This window comes from Boleophthalmus pectinirostris, unplaced genomic scaffold (genome assembly GCF_026225935.1).
Source record: "Boleophthalmus pectinirostris isolate CB_2022bp ecotype Guang Dong unplaced genomic scaffold, ASM2622593v1 HiC_scaffold_10, whole genome shotgun sequence".
Lineage (NCBI taxonomy): Eukaryota > Metazoa > Chordata > Actinopteri > Gobiiformes > Gobiidae > Boleophthalmus > Boleophthalmus pectinirostris.
The window spans coordinates 30,574,719-30,586,811 of NW_026570971.1; the positions used below are offsets into that span (position 1 = coordinate 30,574,719).

The 12,093-nt window shown below is 38.0% G+C and overlaps 1 protein-coding gene across 2 annotated transcripts; it reads right to left on the minus strand.

Annotated features, from left to right (window-relative positions):
* Positions 1–5,618: 5,618 nt before the first annotated feature.
* Positions 5,619–11,766, minus strand: ldah (lipid droplet associated hydrolase). 2 transcript variants are annotated; one of them, XM_055158280.1, is made up of 9 exons: positions 11,663–11,766; positions 11,172–11,246; positions 10,053–10,094; positions 9,841–9,981; positions 9,376–9,510; positions 8,582–8,751; positions 7,722–7,962; positions 6,266–6,348; positions 5,619–5,981 (listed from the first exon to the last, which is right to left on the minus strand). In XM_055158280.1, exons 4-9 carry the CDS (start codon positions 9,977–9,979, stop codon positions 5,793–5,795), a joined length of 957 nt encoding a protein of 318 aa, XP_055014255.1. In that variant the 5' UTR covers positions 9,980–9,981; positions 10,053–10,094; positions 11,172–11,246; positions 11,663–11,766; the 3' UTR covers positions 5,619–5,792. The 2 variants fall into 2 exon arrangements, with proteins under 2 accessions (XP_055014255.1, XP_020787231.1); XM_020931572.2 differs by lacking the exon at positions 10,053–10,094.
* Positions 11,767–12,093: the final 327 nt, after the last annotated feature.

The following is a 12,093-nucleotide window of genomic DNA, read 5'->3' on the forward strand; positions in this document are numbered from 1 at the left end:
CCGATGTTTCCCTTTTGCTCTGATGATGATTGTGGAGCATTCAGAGCAGCAGCCGCATTTCCTCTGGTGCAAACACTTTTCATGTTCTGATGTTTCATATCCATGACCAGAGACAAATGAGGCTCAGAGGTCAGCAATTTTGCCACCTCTTGAACAGATGTGTGGAGAGGCAAGCCCGCTCAGTAATGCACGTTTTTTTAAGGTATTTTTGAGCAATACTTACAACTGTAATGAAATAAACGCTACAGGTTTGAATCTAATCCAGGTGCCACCCAGAGGCTCGGTGTAGACAGCGCTCGATGGTGTATTTATGCAAGTTAATGTAAATGAAAACTTTTTTTTTTTTAAAAAACGATACTATGTGCACAATGTTATTTTGGAAATGTTTCTCAATATATCCGGCTATGTGTAAACGGAATTTCAATATTTGGTAGTAGTGAGCTTCTACTGCAGCCACAGCTGCTAAGGGACAGACTGACAGAAATAAGGCTGCCAATTTGTGCCATCATCACCACCAACACTCACATACCACTTTTAAAGGCAAGTTGGGTGAAGCGTCTTGCCTAAGGACACAACAACAGAACTGGGACCAAGCAGGAATTGAACCCCCAGCCTTTAAATTGGTGACACATACTCTAACCAATCCCATTAATCGCACTAAAATTGTGAATTCAAGTAGTTTTAACGGTCCAATATTATGTTATTTTCTGATCTATGTTATAATGTTTCCTCATCACAAACACACCTGGCATTTTGAATCACTTTGTGTACGAATTGTGCTTTACAAATAAACTTGCCTTGCCTAGACTTGCCTGGAGTTGTGTTTTGTTTCATTCACACATGTTTAACACACAAACTCTGCATATTTATACTGAGTTCTTCTCTCAAACAAAGACACTCTTCCACCTTGTGATGTCATGTGGTAATACAGGAAGTGCTTCATTGTGTTTTTAAACTCCACACACCTTCACTAGATTCATTTGGATGATTTCAGACCTGGGACTTCCTCTCTCTACTGAACTGAGATTGGCGTTGGTACTAAAATAAAAGGTAGCTGTTAATTTCGAAACTATGGCTTCGTGACATCACAAGGTGGAACAGAGCATTTTGAGCTTTGGAAATGTAGACAGGCTAATAATAAAGGGTTACTCAAACATGCGTGAACTCCAGGCATGTTTTTCATGAAGTAACAACATTCTAACATGACTTAAAGCTCTCAAGAGTCAATCTTGTGTAATATAGCTTTAACTCGAAGACATTTTTTCTTCCTTTTTTTGTGTGTGTGTGTGTGTGTGTGTGTTTCTATGCCCTTGTGCTTTTGACAGTTTACTTCAGCAGATCCGGATCAACTCCTCTGACATGTTTTAATCCGTGAGGAAAGATCTTACTGTTTCTGATGTTTTTGGAATCATCTAATCAAATTTGTCAGAGTCAAAAGTATTAACATTAATCAGCATTTACTCATGAGCGGTCCTTTGGGTTGTCCTCACTTAATCCTCGTTTAGATCTGCTCTAGTCCTTTGATTACGTAACCTTCAGGTTTTGGGTTCACTACCTGCTTGTATCCATGGAGAGGATATTGCTTTGCCTAGAATGTCCCAAGGTCTGGCATTAATCCTATCAATGTTGCATTTATTTAAGTGTTTGGGAAATACTTTCTAATTGTGAGTGGGTGGTTCCTTCCACAGATCTGACCTGCTTGTCTCCATGGAGATTGATAATATTTGGGCAATAATTTGGGACATTTTTGGCAAACATTTCAAGGGAGCAGATGACAGACCATATACAAGAAAAGATACACAGTGCAGCTTTATACCAGGTCCTATTTAAGGCCTGTTTTAGCCTGTTTTGCCTCCATCTACTGAAGTAAAGTTAAAAGGAAAACTACCAATACATGACATCACAAGGTGGAACAGACCATTTAGAGATTTGGAGATGTAGACAGACTAATACAGGATTACTCAAACACGTGTGAATGAAACCAAACACAACTCCAGGAATGTTTTTGAGGAAGTAACACAACATTATAACCATGACTTAAAGCTCACAAGAATCTGTTTTGTTTAATATAAAACCTTTAAACTTTGGTTGTTGGTTTAGTTCTTTTTAGTGTTGATTTAGACCTGGCTAGAGCTGGTGCATTCCTGATTTGCCTTGGAAGTTTAAACCTGGAAAACCAAATCTATCCGGAGGTGAAATGACTTAACGTGAAAAGTTCGACAGCCATTTGTGTACCAGCTTCTAAACCTTCAAACGCGTCTTGAGACATGGCTCCAACTGAAGCCATCCTCCGCTCGGCTCAGACAAGAATGCGCCCCTGCTGAGGAGACTGAAATTGTGGTTAGTTTACATGCACTCACTCACTTAAAGCTTTCTTAAAGGGATTGCAACATTATTGAAAAACAAGACAGTAAACGCATCACCAGACAGGGCCTTGGAATAGAGTTAAAAAGACTAAGATTGATTTTTCTTCATAATTCAGAGTTCAGATCACCGTACCTGGAGAGAGGACCCATCTTCAGACTCATACTCATTTCCCTTTTTGTACTGATACTTTGCAGTGATTGTGGGTGTTCTACGTGTATCTCTACGGTGGAATGTTCAGCAGTTATCGTGGAGACACAGTGCACATTTGCAAACACTGCCAAAAATGTTTTAAGATAGTCTGAAAACTCAACAAAAAATACAAAATAGATTAAAACAGCACATTTTCAGGAGCCTGTCAATACAATTGTTTTTAGGAGTTTGATTTTCGACAAAAAAATGTGAGTGTGACTAACTGTACTAGCTATCTTGTGACTAGTTTTGTGTGTGAGAGACTTGTTTGATAGTTGATGTTGTAGTTTGTACTAAATCAGCTCTTTCTGGTCAGATTTTGTTGAAACTAACTAACTTGAGTGACTATTCAGACAGAGCAGTGCTTCAGTTAGCTTCACATCCTCAGGGACTGTTGATGACATCAGCTGCAAAGTATCAATAGTTGATCCTTGTAAATAGCCTTTACAACTATTAAATAACTATTTGATTGATTCTTGCATTTGTATAGTATGGGTTTCAGTTTCCTGTTCATAGGTGCCATTTTGTGAACTTTTCATCGTTCAAAAGTTGGAATATATTATTTTGAATTGTTAGTTGCTATGGCAATGGTGTTAATTTATCGTCGCTCTGAAATCCATGGAAGAGTAGTGTCTGTGTATTTGCAGAGACTAACAGCGATCCTTAAATAAACAATAAATAAACAAACCCATGCGACCTGCTAAGTGATTTACTCCACAAAACTAGAAGGCTGCTTCAGGGAGGGCATCTGGGGTAAAAAACTATGACAAACCAAACCAGTACATGAATGATTTGTGAGTTTGGATCTTGTATTGGGCAACACACACTGGTTACAAACTAAGACCAGCCCTTTCCGTTCTTGGACCTGATCAAACGGCGATCCCTGTGGCCTCTGGGTAATTGCTTCCACATTGGTCAGGTTTGTGGTTCAGGTTTGTGGTTCAGGCTTTGATCCAGGGTGGTGGTCCAGGTTCGTGGTCCAGGTTCGTGGTCCAGGTTCGTGGTCCAGATTCGTGGTCCAGATTCGTGGTCCAGATTCATGGTCCAGATTCATGGCTCAGGTTCGCGGGTCAGGGTTTGTGGTTCAGGCTTTTGTCCAAGTTTGTGGTTCAGGTTAGTGGTCCAGATTCGTGGTCCAGGTTCGTGGTCCAGGTTTGTGGTTCAGGGTTTGTGGTTCAGGCTTTTGTCTAGGTTTCTGGTCCAGGTTTGCGGCCCAGGTTTTGGGTTCAGGGTGCAGATGACAGACCATATACAGGAAAAGTTACACAGTGCAGCTTTAAGCCCTAGCCTGTTCTGCCTCTCTGAAGTAAAGGTAAAAGGAAAACTACCGCTACATGACCAGCACAAGGTGGAATAGAGCATTTTGAGATTTGGAGATATAGACAGACTAATAATACAGGATTACTCAAACACGTGTGAATGAAACCAAACACAACTCCAGGTCTGTTTTTGAGGAAGTAACAACATTATAACCGTGACTTAAAGCTCACAAGAGTCAGTTTTGTTTAATATACAGTAGTGCCTTTAAACTCGGTTGTTGGTTTAGTTCTTTTTAGTGTTGATTTAGGTCTGGCTAGAGCTTGTGCATTCCTGATTTGCTGTAGTCTTGGAAGTTTAAACCTGCAAAACCAAATCTATCCGGAGGTTGAAATTACTTAACGTGAAAGGTTCGACAGCCAGGTTTTGGTTCAGGGTTTGTGGTTCAGGCTGTGGTCCAGGCTGTGGTTCAGGTTTGTGGTTTGGGGTTCAGGTTCATGGTACAGGTTCTTGGTTCAGGTTTGCGGTTCAGGTTTGTGGTTCAAGGTTTGGTTCAGGTTTGTGGTTCAGGTTTGTGGTTCAGGTTTGTAGTTCAGGTTGTGGTACGGGTTTGTCGTTCAGGTTTGCGGTTCGGGTTTGGTGGTTCAGGTTTGTGGTTCGGGTTTGTGGTTCAGGTTTGTGGTTCGGGTTTGTGGTTCAGGTTTGTGGTTCGGGTTTGTGGTTCAGGTTTGCGGTTCGGGTTTGTGGTTTGGGTTTGAGGTTCAGGTTTGAGGTTCAGGTTTGTGGTTCGGGTTTGTGGTTCAGGTTTGCGGTTCGGGTTTGTGGTTTGGGTTTGAGGTTCAGGTTTGAGGTTCAGGTTTGCGGTTCGGGTTTGTGATTCAGGTTTGTGGTTCGGGTTTGAGGTTCAGGTTTGCGGTTCAGGTTTGCAGCTCAGGCTTCAGGTTCAGGTTTCAGGTTCTGGTTTGTGGTCCACAGTTTTATCTGAAGTGTGAGTTTTTAAACATTATGAGGATATAAAGCTGTAACCTGCTTAGCCTCTGTCAATAAAACTCACAGGGTTTAGTTCGACCATGTTAACATCAAAGACCTCAATGTAGTGATGTTATCTTTAAAGGGGCACCATGTAACTTTTATAGTGGGGGGGTGGGAGTTAGGGATGGCTGCTACTTATTCGCTTCCATAGAGATTTTATTGCTTTGCCTGGAATGTTCCACAGTATGGCATTATTTACTTTACTATTGGCATTACTGTGTAGTAGAAAATGCACACAAAACCAGTAAGTGTGTGAGCAAAATTTACGCTTAATTTATGTATTTATTTTACTAATCTTTATTTAACCAGGTGAAAAACCAATGAGATCGAAATTCCTTTTCAGTGGTGACTTTATAGCACGGCTCTTGTGTTGAAATGCTTTGTTACAAGTTGTGTAAACTTAATTGTGTTTTGTCTGTGTGAATTTTAAACATTACACTATAGTTTATATTGTCCATTCAACAGGTTTTTGATTTCACGCTGCCCTGAACTTAGTGTATGTCTTTGTCTGTGCTGCCATCTAGTGGTAAAAGTGGATTTTTTTTTTAAGGATTTTTGTCTTTCCATTGATATTTATTTTTATATAAACTGTGTACTATTTAACATAGGGTAATGCCAGTTGCTTTAAACTAGTTTGTAAAATGGCAAAACATTTATATTAAAACCATTCCCTGATGTAAATTTATTGAGTTTTGTATGTATGTATCTGAACAACTATTTCCACAAACCACCAGTAGGGGGCAGGCAAATAAAAAACATGACAGAATAAAAGGTTTAGTTTGTAGTTATTTTTATATTATTAGTGTTTTGGATTTTTTTTTTTCAAATATATAATTAAATGAACAAATAAATAAAAGTATCCATCCATTAGTTCTTCAGTCATTCTCATCAGTTATTATAGGAAATAATATTAAAAGAAATCATTCTAATAAATATAAAACTATATTTTAAGTCCTTAAGTCTTGGCTGATCCATTCAACCACCATGTTGGCGACTTGTGCTCCAGCGTCCAGGACAAACGCGTGACGAAAACCGTTTTCACAAAGTCTAAAATCTCCATCTGGAAAATCCCTCTTTATGTCGTGGTAATACTCCACAGGACACCAGTGATCTGTCGCTCCATAGTAAAAGATAAGCTGGAAAATAAACATGATGTACATTTGTATGTTTAAAATCACTGATGAAACAATTTTGGGATATCAAATTATTACGTTCATACGTCCATATACATTCATTATGATCATACTTCCATATACAAAGATCAGGACTTAACTCAGACTTAACTCGGACTAAACCAGGACTAATACAGGACTAAAACAGGACTAGAATAATATCAAAACAAGTCTACATCCAGACTAAAGCAGGATTAAACCAGAAAGTGTGAATAGTTAGTTAGTAATATAATGAATGACTTTCTTACCTTATTTAGATGTTTTTTAATAGTTGCATTGTCTCGGTCTAAAACTTTCTTCATTTCTTGACCTCCCATGTACATTGCATTAGCTACAGAGAAACACAAAATACATGTTCATTCTTTCAGTCTTCTGTAGTAAGCTAAGGTTAAAATGCTAATTAAAAAATATTATTGTGAAACGGAAATTCAGATTATACAACTCTGACAACAGAAAGTTTAAAGATTCAGTATTAATTTCCTGAACATGAGTATCTAAACAAAAATAGTCAAATTTTTTTGCCCCAAGTCTGAAACCACATGCGTTTACTGACAGACGACTGGCTGTAGACCATCCATTCATCTATCCATTTTCTTCCGCTTATCCGGGGCCGGGTCGCGGGGGCAGCAGTCTAAGCAGGGACTCCCAGACTTCCTTCACCCCAGACACTTCCCCCAGTTCCTCTGGAGGGATCTCAAGGTGTTCCCAGGCCAGCTGAGAGACACAGTCCCTGCAGTGTGTCCTGGGTCTTCCCTGGGGCCTCCTTCTTTTGGGACATGCCAGATCACATCCCGAGGGAGGTGGCTGTAGACCTCTCAATTAAAAAGAACCAAGCTGATGTTTAGTCTACAACTACATCAAAGGTGCACTGTGTAACTTTTTGGTTGAGGTTCTGTCACTTGCTTGTTTCTATGGATTTGTCATTGGTCTGCCTGGAATGTTCCACAGTATGACATTATTATTATTATTATTATTATATATAATTATAGCTCATAAATACCTAGAAAAACATACATTCTAACTGTAGGCAGGGTCATCTCTCCACACATCTGACCTGCAATTTGGTATGGTTTGATTTCCGTGAAGAAGGAAAGGTTTAATACCATACTGTGAAACATTCCAGACAAAAGCCTTTGACAGGCCCTCCACCAAAAAAGTTACACAATTGCACCTTTAACATTAAATAGTAAAATCGATCAATCCTGTTTTGTTTTTATTGGTGGTTTTCAGATTATACACTGTGGTTATGTCATATTCCCAGGCCATTTTGAAAGTTCCATATTTTATTTCGTGGTTGTAAATCATGACATCACAATAGGAAATTCAATAACTGTTACCTAGCAACCATACTGTACACTGGGCCAAAACTCCTCTTATGTACACATACATTATTATTTGTCAAATAAAATCTAAGAAAATACATTTGTTTAGTTTAAATAATATTTAAAGTATCAGAAAAATGTGTTTCTTGTGTGTAAATTGTGGCAATATTTTGGATAGAATTCTCCCTAGTGTGATCATCAATAAAGAACTCTCGACTTTCTGTAATTTTCAACATATTTTTCAGCTTTTCTTCACAAACGGCTTCTTGGTTGGTATAGAAGTATAATGTAAGTTTACAACACCAAATTAAGCAAAAAATAGAGAATCATTAAAAACACTTCAACCTGAAAGAAAGCAATATTCTGCGTTAGTTCCACTGACCTGCACAGTCTCCACTGAGCAGCCCCACAGTGGGTTGTATTATGGCCCTGTCCAGAGAGCTGATCCCTCCCAGCACCAGTCTGACCAGGCTCTGTTTGAGAGGGTCGGGCAGCAGCGAGAGCAGGAACACGGGGAAATACGCCATGTACCGGAACTGGCAGATCACCGGGGTAACCACTCTGCCCTGAGGGGTCTGGGCCATGCGCTCGATGGTGGGGAACAACATCACAGCTTTTAGGACCTGAAAAACATGAGTAAATAACCAATTAAAGGCACTGTATCTGATTTTTACTGTGTTAAAAGTGTGGGGGGAAAAAAATTGTCCATTTTAAGCAGTTTGAAGTGGTCCAAATTTATTCCTCACTTACCTTATGTATTCAAAGCATCCTAATAATTCACCACAATGAGTTTATAAAAGCTTTTCACAACTTTCCAGAGGCCATTGCACAGTTTTGCCGTGACAGTAAAGCCAACAACAACTATCATGCTAATGCACACTTCCAGCTTATTGGACAATTAAATGCTTTCTAATTAAATGTAGACAGTACGCTGCTATACTACTACTTGACTTCAAGAGTTGCTTATACAAAATATCTGTACTTTTTATTTATCTGTATTTTTTAAATAAACATCAGGTATTTTGATTGCTAAATATTACCTTGAAAAACATGTATTCATGCTGAGCTGGGTCACCTCTCCACAGATCTTACCTGTAACTTGTCAACTGCTTGTCTTTATGGATATAGATAAATTGAATTATATTGTGGAATAACCCAGGCAAAGAAATACCATGTCAAGCAGGTGGCAGACCCTCCACTAGATAAGTTACATAGTGCATCTTTAAAATATGAAATCACTACCTTAAGCTCTGGGTCTCTCTTCATCATTTCCAGGATGATGTAGCAGCCGATAGAGTGACCAACGAGAATGAGGCGAGTTTCTCTGGGCACGTGTTTTCTGAGGAAGGCGAGTTTGTGTTCAATCTGTCCATTTATCCCAAACACGTCCAACTCTGCTGCTAAAGATGAGTCTGCAAAACAAGGAAGAGACTGTAAAATAAGAATATTTATATGAGTGATAACTGGCAGGGATGAGGAAATGCACTGCTTTGTTGCAGAAGAATTACAAAACAAAACAAACAATAAAACAATGGCCAATCAGTTCATGAGAAACCAACTTCTTTACACTTTCCCAGACACTTGATTATTATGGTGCATTTTCAAGAGTGACAAAAAAATTTAATTAGCTGGAGATTGGAGAATTATGAGAAAACAACACACTAGACTCTCCCAGTAGTTTCTGGGTGGACTGGAGTGGGTGGGGCTAAATCTTCAAACTAAAAGATGATCCTGACTCATGGTTGAATGGTACAAAATGAGGTACAGATCCTTTAATATTGTAATAATAATATACTACGTGATTTGAATATGATATGACTCTGTGCACAATAGCGCCCAGCAACCACCCTGTTTTTTGTTATATCTATGTGTTGTTATTGTAGTTTTTTTGCTGAGTCATGCTAAAATTAAGAAACAATGCTAATTTTGAGGCATTTTAAATATTAAAACAACACCACAAACCAAAGTTATCTATATTTAAAATAATTGGGTAGTCTATATTTTACGATTAATAATTGTTTGTGTTTTAGTTGTACCTTCCACCATGTCCATGTGGTCTGGAGGCTCACAGTGTCCCGCATGAGAAACAGCCCAAACAGGGGTGTGGTGGTTGAACGCTCGGTGCAGAGTTTGCATGAACGTTGTGTAGAAGCCGACCACACCTGGATTACCTGTCCATAAAAATAATGAATCACTAGAGATACAATATCTTAGCCAAGGGTTTTCCTTCATATGATTGATACTAGGGACGTGACGGTATCCAAATTTCTCTGTACAATATTTTAACAATACGCATCTCACAGTACGATATATATATTGTAATATTTTGTGGAAGCAAAATTCTGAAAATACTACTTTACAAGCCTTTGGTTCTGTCATAATCAAATCTCTACTCAAAAAAAGTACAATTAATCCAAAAAATCTACTCAATTACATTAACATATGTATTTGTAATTTATTTTTTCCTATCCCTGAATCTAGACCTGTAGCTGTAAACTCACCTGGAATAACAAGGATGAGAGTCTCGTGTCTGGACTGTAACGTGCAGCTTCCATATTTCAACACCTCCGTTATGGCCCCATTACAGTAAACAAACTCAGCGCTTGGTCTGTCAGTGCTGTCTGTCTCCAAGCTCCCCATATCTGGATAAACATACAGTGAGTACAGTGCAAACACAGAATGAATAAGCAAATATTTAAAGGGCCTATATTACCCTATTTTCTGTTATAATGTTGTTTCTTCATCACAAACACGCCTGGAGTTGTAAAAAAAAAAAAAAAACAATATTGGAGTGCTGCACTGGATCAAAACTTATGCATAGGTACCAAAAGGTGCTCATCAGACCAGAGTGCAACAATTCTTGTTGAGTAGAAAAAAGGATGGCATAGGCACTCTGATTTGCAGTGTATTTATTAATTGTCACACCAACGCATTTCGACTACTTAATCTTCATCAGGGCTGATGGAGTGAGCAGCAGGTGTGACACGTTATAGGGGTCAGACACATGATAATTAAAATCAAAATATCCAGAAACACTATACATGTTGAATCCAAGTATATCAACAACATACCATTCATGAAGTTGTGTTTGTTTCATTAACACATGTTTAACAAACAAACCTAAAATGCTCCACTGTGTTTTTAAACTCACCTTCAACAGAATCATTTGGATCATCTCGTCCCTTGAATGGGCAATCTCTACTGAACAAAAGGTAAAAGGTAGTTGTTAACTTAAAAACTACCACTACACTACATGACATCACAAGGTGGAACGGAGCATTTTGAGCTTTGGGGACTAATAAAGACTCAAACATGTGTGAATGAAACAAAACACAACTCCTGGTATGTTTTTGGGGAGGTAACAGTATAATGCAATAACATGGCCTAAAGCTCACAACAGTCAGTTTTGTGTAATATAGGACCTTCAGTTAGGGTGACCAGACATTTACCTGGGACAGTCCCAGTTTTGAGCCCTGTGTCCCCTGTCCCAGCAGATTTATCCAAAACCAATGATTTGTCCCAGGTGTCTTTATTTTTGACCAATTTGATACCTACCAACAGTAAAGTCAGGTATAAATTGTCATTTGTTTAGGAAAAATCCAGAAAAGCTGTATAAAAATGACCAAAACACAAAGAAAATATGACTATGCTGACTGACATGTTAGTCGTGAATAAATCATGAATGGGATGAGGGCAGAACAATTTTCCTTTATTATGCACTCCTTTCACTGTTGTATTATTACCAACCACTACGGGAGTGTCCCAATTTTTGGCTGTGAAAATCTGGTCACCCTATCTTTACTATAACGTTATGCTGATTAAAAGTGCTTACCTTAAAATGACAACTTAAGAGGTAGAGAAACGTAGGTTCACATAAAATTGTATTGGGGATTTTTCTTTCGTTGGTCTGACAACACAGAGAGCAAAGGTTCAACATTTTATCAACGACAAGGTTCAGTTCGAGCTAACAAAGATAACTCATGTAGCTTAGATCGAAAAGAAAAAAAAAGAAAAAAAAAAGCACAGTTACATAAGGAAACATGCGAAATACGTAGAATTTTGATGCATTTTACTTAAATTTCCTCATATTATAAATCAAACAAAACATACTTATACTCTATAATAAGTTTTACGATTAATAAACTCTATAAATGACTATAGTGATCATGGTTATATTAGTACATGTTCAAAAACACAAGCATCTCTAATCGTACTGAAATAAACACTGGAATTTTTACGATTATAATAACTTGAGAGTAAATACTTAGTGATAAGAAATGTTACGCTGAAATATCTGGATGGCAGTGTTATAATGCTGCTTACCTTTTTATTCAATTATATATCTGAGATTAGAAGCAAATTTCATTCAAAATTCTAGTCCATCCAAGGTACTTCCGGGTTTACATCCGGAAGTTTGTATCTGATTGGTCAGGATCATACACGGTAACTTGTGCGCCCTCTGTCGGTATAATGATGACTTGTTCCTTTAACACGGACTATACTGTTAGGTGGGCCTTTTACATTGTTTTACTCATTACACTATTTATTTCACTACTCCGATAAACATGTGACATTATACAAGGCTAAGTGATTATTTTGGCCCATATAATTAAAATTATGCTACAAATTTGGGAATTTTGTATTCTATATAATTTATATATAAATTATTTCTTCTTCATCATACAGTCTATGGTATAACTAAAAGACTGATATGTTACCTGTGACACAAGTAACAGTTAAAATTTTAAGATTTA